This window comes from Hyalella azteca, unplaced genomic scaffold (assembly GCF_000764305.2).
Source record: "Hyalella azteca isolate HAZT.00-mixed unplaced genomic scaffold, Hazt_2.0.2 contig4705, whole genome shotgun sequence".
NCBI classification, from domain to species: Eukaryota; Metazoa; Arthropoda; class Malacostraca; order Amphipoda; family Hyalellidae; genus Hyalella; species Hyalella azteca.
Window position 1 is genome coordinate 81,641 of NW_025934916.1, and position 8,948 is coordinate 90,588.

Here is an 8,948-nt window from a genome sequence, read left to right on the forward strand (position 1 = left end):
ACAGAACAATAATTTAGTTCAACTTATTCGAATGTAAATAAGGTAATAGATTAGAAATAATGTAAAAAAAACTCTCATACGGAACATTATAGCTTATCGAATCTTGTGGGCTAAGGCCGCTAAGCGATCGGAAGTGTTTTATAAATAATTTGTAAACGAACTTTACGCGCCTTGTACAAATTTTTCAATAGGCTACTAGTACTAATTTAAGCGGCATTTAATAATATCCAATAGTACGTATTGAAATGATAAGTCCCTGAATGTTCATACAATAACTTTTTTAATCAATTCATTGGAATTGATCCCAAATCCTGTAATCGTTCGCGCAGAAAATGTATTGTGAAGGGTTCAAGCATTATGCCTAAATTTAAATCAGACGTTATATAGAGAATACTTTCGGTGGGAACAGCAAAGCGTCGTCTGTTTCCTTCCCCTATTTTTTTCGCCGATCGTGAACAACACTTTAAATAGTGCTCATTAATATTTTTTATAGTATATTTATTTGGTAAGTCCATTAAAGTATATTCAATGAATTTATTGCTCATTACGTCCCTATTAATATAACTATTCCGTCCTGATGAATTCGATGGCCTCGTAATCGTGAAAGCTTGATGGTGATTGTAGACCCACGGAGGCTAGTCTAGAGCCATGTACGCCAGACCAGATTCATACAATATCCTAATATACCAGTCGTCGAGGCCTGTACCAGCAAATGGCAGTAATTAAGAATTTCCAAATGATTTGACTGTAAATTTTAATACGCATGGATAGTCAGGTGTAATGGAGCTTGAATTGCATTCAGGTTGTATATCATCAAATTAATTGGCGTAGCAGGAGCGAGATTCTAACCTGGGCCAGATTTTTTAGATTATAGCCGTGGCCCCTGGTGTTGGTTCTTGAGTAGTTTAGAACATGGAGCTGGAGCTGTAAGCTTAGGCAAGCTCACTGTAAAATGAAAACTAAAATGAAATACAATCATTGATGCAATTAATTATAGCCTCAGTCGGTTCAATCCTTCAAATTGCAAGCAGTACAAGTATTTATAGCATCGTATTGTTCTTTAGACCCAAGGAAAACTTTTATCGCAGTCAGTCCATGAATATTCTCTTGATTATTAGAAAACTTCATGTTTTATGGTAAACAAAAATAAGGATGAGGATCGTAGAAATTCAGCGTTTATCATTATAAGAATATCAGTAAATGATAATCTAGTCCATTTATTTGATTCAAATTTTTAAATAAATTGTTTATTATATAAACAATTTGAGAATCCGCTCCGTTTCTGCCACAATTTAGCAATGCAAAATGCATTAACCGCATGAAACGTGAAACAAAATGTGAATGATGAAGTGAGAATGAATTGTTTTCAAAGACAAATAACATTAAATCATGATGAAACTAGCTGCATTTTAATCATAAACCGGAAGGAACAATATTTCGTTCTCTATACCAGTTTTTTTCAATGCATATTGCGTGAAAAGATACTTATTTTTTACTTTTGCTGCATGTATCCCAATGTTGTCATCTCAATCTTAAGAAGTTTGTAAGGCCAACTCATGCACCTACGTAGAGCTCGTGGCACCATGCGTACTTTACGACGAAATACCACTGTGCACTAGACGAAGTACCACCAGACACTTGACGAAGTACCACCAGACACTAGACGAAGTACCACCAGACACTAGACGAAGTACCACCAGACACTAGACGAAGTACCACTAGGCACNTTGCTCCTCAATTTAATGAAGGAATAGGCTCCCATGCATTTTTCATGCTAGTAATAGGCGAGTTCAGCGTAATTATAAGATAGTTTTTGGAAAATAAACTATCGTGTCAAGAATTTTATCGAGGTTACGGCGTGACTGATATAAAAAATTTGGAAAAATGTCAAATTTCAATTACAAACCCCGAGTTCCTGAATCTTAAATTTTCCGTACACATAATTTCTACGAAGCATAAAGTCTTATTGGTTCTCATACATAAATCAGTGCTAACATTTAACAACCATTCGCACTCTCATGGAATCGTATTTTCTCTGTAATTCTCCAGGCAATTACCTTCATTGATACGCATTACTGCCGCGAGGAATTTTGTCAATATGTCTTTCAATAGAAAACAGTGAAATTTCTTTAAATCATTGTCCCCAATTTTTGTTCCTGTAAATAAGCTCTCGTTAATCGGTGGCAATTTATTCATTCTTCAATGAATAAATTGGAGAATGAGCAAATCAGTCAATCTTCAATTCTTCATTCCAATTTTTATTCAACGGGATATGGTAAAAAACATGTCACTCATTCGCAATAACACGTTAGAAGAGTGTAGTCATTTACACGCAGCTATAATTTAAGAAAATCAGCGATAACGTAATTTTAATAAAATATTACAATGAGCATCTTGAAATATATTTTCTTGTATAATCACGTGACGAACTTGACAATCGCGATTATGTATCAAAACAGGCGCATAAGCAGTTCTGTGTACCTGCATTTGCCTCTAAGTAAAACTGTGTACAATTTTTCACACACTCTAACCAGAGATAGAATTACATAAAAAATTCTATGACCAATATTTGTATGTCGGATAAATCCACGTCTGCCATGTCTTGCGCTGGAGAAGCGGTTGCCAACTGTCAGCTCTGCTCCACAGCAACTTGAGTCTTAGCCCTCGAGCCTAACCCTATCAGTGGCACGTGGTTATTACCGGAGTACCCTTAGTTCAGAACAATGTTCCATTTTCAAGACGATTTTTACCTACTACTTTTCGACAACGTTATTTTAAAATTTTATAACCCCTTTTGCCCGTCAAAAAATATGGTAATCTTAAAAATGTATTGAGATGGTGTAAATTCAAAGTTCATTCAAAATATGGTGTGGTCCTTTATAAAGCTTTAATTTGAAATTCCTTTTAATGAACTTGCAACTCTAATTATTCAGCATGCATACGAAAAAATCAAACAGCTGTACGTAAACACGCTACTAAATTCAATTTTCGTTATAAAGAACGTATTATCAGTGCTCATTCGGCGTTCAAATTCACGAGTATCTCAAAAATTGCAGTTCAATTAAGACTATCATTAAGTTCATGGCTTCGTGCCGGCACAATCATTGGAAAAGTTATCGCAGCACCAGAACCTACGTTGAAAAAATTAAATTGTTACGAAAAATTCAGTAAATTTCATGAAACCAATTAGCTTTGATCAATAAATATTAAAAGAATATAAATAATTAATTAGTTAACTAATCAAAGGATTTATTTATTCTATTTTTTTCAGAATAATCTTATTTTCTTATTTATTTAATAATTAGAAATAATGTTATTGTAGGCAAAGAGAAGTAAAGTTTTTATTTTAAACTATAGATTACTAAATATTTGTATATAACATTGTTTGCATAGCGAAGTTGTATTGTTTGGCTTGCTTGACTGTGCATGGTGGCTGTGTTACGAATAAATTGAGATGAAAGAAAGCCATTCATTATGTGCGAATGTCATGAATAATTATTATTGCTACTATTTGTTCATATAAAATTATCATATACTTCTCCTGAGTTGACATTGGAGAATCTTTTCACGCGCAAAAATGTTTCTATTAAAAATATTTTCTCAAATACATAATAATTTTCTTATGTTGTTCGCAACATCGCAATGCCACGCGAACTCAAACAGTCTTAAAGCGCTGTTCGAAATTCATTGATGCCGCCTGGCATATCAACCGACACATCAGTTGTATGCTTTTGGTGACCGTCACGACTTGTTCATTCTGAGTTGCAAGAAGCAAGTTATATGCATGATGAGGTTAAAGTTTGTTTATTGAGCGAATCATTGCTGTAAGTGGGCACTAAGAGAAAAAAAGCGACTGGCTACAACTTTGAGCTGATGAACGCCACTGAAATAATCTAGGTGATGCACTAACTTGATATTGTGTGCTGATTTCAGTACATATTCTAATTAGTACGCTTATGATCTTGTAAAATTTCGGATTGTTATTCTAACGTTTGAACTCCTGACCTGAGGAGGACCTCGTGGGTCATTGAAGCTCAGAGACTCGCTTTCGTTTCGTTTTGCTGGCTGAAATATGTTGTTTGTTGAAAATTTTAGTACGAATTGAAGAAAACAACAAATATGCCGCTGAACAAATGTTCGATTGCAGAAACCCGTGTAGTTTGACTCTGCATATTTTTTTTGTCTTTTTAGTATACAACTTTGAAATTTTCTCAGCCGCCGATTTAGATCAAATAATATTCAATGAAATAGGATTTTATTCTTATAACAATTTTTTAGCAAAAATCATTCGTTTTTCCAGTTTTTTTCGGACTGTTATTTTCATTACATTTTCAAGTGAATCTCCGATGATCACCACTTGTTCTTGGCATCGTTCAATATTTCTGTTATACCCTTAAATAATTCAATGTTTACAGGAAACGAAAATCAACATTTCTGGCTAATTTCCCATTTCTACAAGAACCAACTTTGGAGTTCACATGTACTTCACTCGCCCTAGAATTCGGTAAAATATTTCAATTTATGTAGTAAGATGTTTATGTTTGTTGAATCTATGAAAGTCAAGAATTCGAGGTTCACTCAATGCAAGCTTGATTTAGTTATTTAACTTCACCCATAGCCAGCCTAGCTATAACAGTATCAGGACCGGATTTCCAGCACTGATGATAAGAATGATCGAGGTCAAGGCTATCGAAACAACCAGACAAAAAAACGTACAAACCAGTTGATATGAGAGCTATAAAAGAAAGCTCGCCCGTGATCACAACATCAGATTTAAACAAGTAACCATCAGATTTTAAGTCTCAGCTTCTTCAGAGGAAAACATTTTAGACGCTAAAAATCTACGCAACATGAAGTTATTCATGGTAAGTTCGTAATGCCATAAGTAGAATCGCCTCCTATCTCCAGGTGCAAAGTTCGATATTGTGAACAAAATCATTATGTTTACAATTTCCCGTGTATAGCGTAATGTTTCTAAATGTTTCTTTATCAAATTATTATTAGGTTATTGCGATTCAAAAGTTTTAAAGTAAACGAAGCGCTTACAGTTCTTAAATACATAAAATGGGTAATCGATAGGTCTTTAATCCCCTTCTGCAGTAATAAAATTTTAATCTTTCCATTGCAAATTTCGAACTTTTCATTGAATATAAATGTATTATTTAGGATTTCCATCTGATAATGGAACTGGTCTGAGAAACATTTTCAATGAAGATCTGATTCATTTTACAACCGCCCCTATACCAGCGTTTACAACCAAACAAATGCTGCCATAATTATGTATAATGAATTCAAAATTTAAGAAGTTCCGTATTACGCTGGAATATTAAAATGTTTGTGATTCTATATATTATTAACAAACATTTTAGATGGTAGTTTTTTTTTCAACAATATTTTTTGTTGTCATTCGCATTTTTAAGTTCGTTATTTGAGTCAGAAAGCAACTTTCAAATACTTAGAATATAGCGCATTGTCTCTCTAGCGAATAATTTCTTTTTCGAGCCGTGAACGGTTTAATGTTAGTCGAATACAACTTTTTCATTTGAAACTTGAATAACTTCTCCTAAGAGAGTTGAAATCGATATTTGGTAATGCTTTGTATAGCAAGAATCTCTCCAGTCCCTTCTAATAAGCAAGCCTATAGAGTTATTTGCTTTCAGAGCCCTGTGAGTAATAACAGCAGACGATCTTGGCCGAAATAATTTTTCTATTTCGGCCTTCGCTAAAAGTGTTTATGATTTTTTTAATAATGGACTACGACCTAAATTGCTATCAATATTTCAGGCAATCCTATTGGTCTGCAGTGCAGCATGCAGCGCTTCTCCTGTGACTGAAGCCGTGCCTCAGATTGAAGCTGAAGCGAACACTGAAGCTCTGTCAAGCGCCGAAGCTTTCTCTGAAGCGTACGCTGAAGTCAACCCAGAAATATACACTGAAGTTTATCCCGAAACGGGTAATGAAGTTTTTACTGAAGTTCCCCTTCCCGAAGCAGAGGACATTGGGATTCGTAACAGCCGTCACGTCAAAGGTTTGGTGATTGGTGGACACCATGGATTTGGTCATGGTAGCTTTGGTCATGGTGGATTTGGTCATGGTGGATTTGGTCATGGTGGCTTTGGGTATGGTGGCTACGGGCACGGTTTCGGACATGGTTTCGGACATCACCATTTTCCATATGGATACCAAGTACACTATTGATCGAGATTATAGCCTAAAACGTGGGAGTAACCTACGCACTTCTTACCGAAAATTGTAAATTAATTTCCTGAACTTGTTTTCAACGTTAAAACTAAGGTTTTGCATTTCATTCGAAAGTTTTCGTCGCCAAGAACCCATACATGACGTAGAGGAAAGACTCTTTGTTCAACGATAAGTCTTGGTAAAGAACTAAAAGTTTATGTGTCGTACATACTTTTCAATTGCACATTAAACGATTTTTTTGAAGCTTCTAATAAATGATGAGAATGAGTATAGAGTTTCATTCTTTTCATGCTGTAAAAGTTTGACGGAATGAATAGATGATAATAGAGATTTCTATTTATAACCAACTGGAAAATATTCGCATCAACGAGTCGATACTCGCGGCGAATTATAACATTTTTTCGTATTAATTGAATCAACGATCTACGAATTTGAACAGCTCAATCCGGCAGATACTATTGGTCAAAGTGCGGCAATTATCTCTTCGTAGAGTTGACCACCGTCATGACAGAGATGCCGAGCCTGGGTACAAAACGATAACTATAGTTAAACTTTTTCTAGGGTAAATGATGTAATAGAATGTAAATAATGTAAAAAACTTTCATTCGGAACATTATAGTTCATCGAACCTTGTGGGCTAAGCGATCGTAATGCTTTTCAAATCAATTGTAAACGAACTTTATGCGTCTTGTCGATCGTACAAATTTTTCAATAGGCCACTAGTACTAATTTAAGCGGCCTTTAATAATATCCAATAATTTGTGTTGAAATGATAAATCCCTGAATGTTCATGCAATAACTTTTTCAATCAATTCATTGGAATTGATCCCAAATCCTGTAATCGTACGCGTAGAAAATGTATTGTGAAGGGTTCAAGCATTATGCCCAAATTGTAATCCGACGTTAGATGATAGAATAGAATAGAATAGAATAGAATAGAAGTGTCGGCACTGAAGAAATAGGCCCATGGCCTTTTGCCGATTCTTGAACTTTTCGTGACTTGATTCACAAGGGATCCGGCCTTTGAAACCCGATCTTTCCATAACTGACGATTGATTGAGATAGCTGCTGGACTTATTGCCTGGTCCGTATTTAATAATACTTTCGGTGGGAACACCAAAGCGTCGTTTGTTTCCTTAGCCATATATTTTTTCGCTACTCGTGTCCAACAACATGTTATATAGTGCTCATCAATAGTTTTTGTTATAGTATATTTATTAAAAACTTAAAAGCGAAGTAAACTCCACAAAAATTCATAGTATCGTTAAAGAAAACATTTCGGAATCCAGCTACATCGTCAGTTCGAAAATTCTAGAACACAGATAAATCAGTGATTAGTACAGTCTAGTACAGTCAGTGATTGCAGTCAGTGATTAGTACACTCAGTGATTAGTACAGTGACTGTACTAATCACTGATTTATCTGTGTTCTAGAATTTTCGAACTGACGATGGAGCTGGACTCCGAAACGTTTTCTTTAAAGATACTCTGAATTTTTGTGGAGTTTTCTTTGCTTATGAGTTTTTAGTGAATTTGCGATTCAAGCAAAGGAGTGACATTATTACTAGTATATTTATTATGTAACCCATTAAAGTATATTCATTGAACAGTTGTTGCGCATTACGTCCTTATTAATATAACTATTCAGTCGTGGTAAATTCGAATAAGTATCGTGAAAGCTCGATGGCTAGTCTAGACCTGCGGAGGCTATTCTAGACCCATGGAGGCTATTCTAGACCCATGGAGGCTATTCTAGACCCATGGAGGCTATTCTAGACCCATGGAGGCTAATCTAGACCCATAGAGGCTATTCTAGACCCATGGAGGCTAGTCTAGACCCATGGAGGCTAGTCTAGAACCATGTACGCCAGACCAGATTCATACAATATCCTAATATATTAGTCGTCGAGGCCTGAAATAGCAATTAAGAATTTCCAAATTATTTAACTGAAAATGTTAACACTCATGGATAGTCAGGTGTAATCGAGCTTGAATTGTATCTGATTGTATATCATCGATTTAATCGTGGCAGAAGCGAGATTACAATCTGTACCTTAATTAACGATTACGGTTACTCATGTGATTTAATGGCATTAATTACATACGAGATTTTGCCTAATAATAAGTTGATAAGTTTTTGTAATGAAATATTTCCAGGTTTCTCATTTGTAGGTACAAAAACATTTCGAGCATTTGCGCTCCAAAGGCATTCAAATATTCCCAGTCCCAAGCTGCACACCAACACAAAACGTTTTCTGGTATTTTATGAGAATGTACAAGATGAAATTCAATTCATTTGTATCAATCGTCCAAGATATTTAATAGTTTAGAACGTGGCGCTGGAGCTATCAGCTTAGGCAAGTTCAATGTAAAATGCAAACTAAAATGAAGCACATCCATAGATGAAATTCACTATAGCCTCAGTCGGTTCAATGCTTCATATTGCAAGCACTACGAGTATTTATAGCATCGTAATGTTCTTTTGACTCAAAGAAAACTTTTATCGCAGTCAGTCCACGAATATTTTCTTGGTTATTAGAAAACTTTAAGTTTTAGATTTTAGGGTAAACAAAAATAGGGATCAGGATCGTGGAAATTCAGAGCTTATCTTCATAAGAATATCAGTATATGCTAATATATTCCATTTATTTGATTCGAAAATTAAAATAAATTGTTTATTGGAAAAATTTTGAGAATCCGACGAAGTACCACTAGACACTAGACGAAGTACCACTAGACACTGGACGA

The 8,948-nt window shown here is 35.1% G+C and overlaps 1 protein-coding gene across 1 annotated transcript; it reads left to right on the forward strand.

Moving 5' to 3' along the window:
• Nucleotides 1–4,768: 4,768 nt before the first annotated feature.
• LOC125177772 (cuticle protein 64-like) lies at nucleotides 4,769–6,469 on the forward strand. Its single transcript, XM_047880153.1, has 2 exons — nucleotides 4,769–4,865; nucleotides 5,785–6,469. Exons 1-2 carry the CDS (start codon nucleotides 4,851–4,853, stop codon nucleotides 6,196–6,198), a joined length of 429 nt encoding a protein of 142 aa, XP_047736109.1. The 5' UTR covers nucleotides 4,769–4,850; the 3' UTR covers nucleotides 6,199–6,469.
• Nucleotides 6,470–8,948: the final 2,479 nt, after the last annotated feature.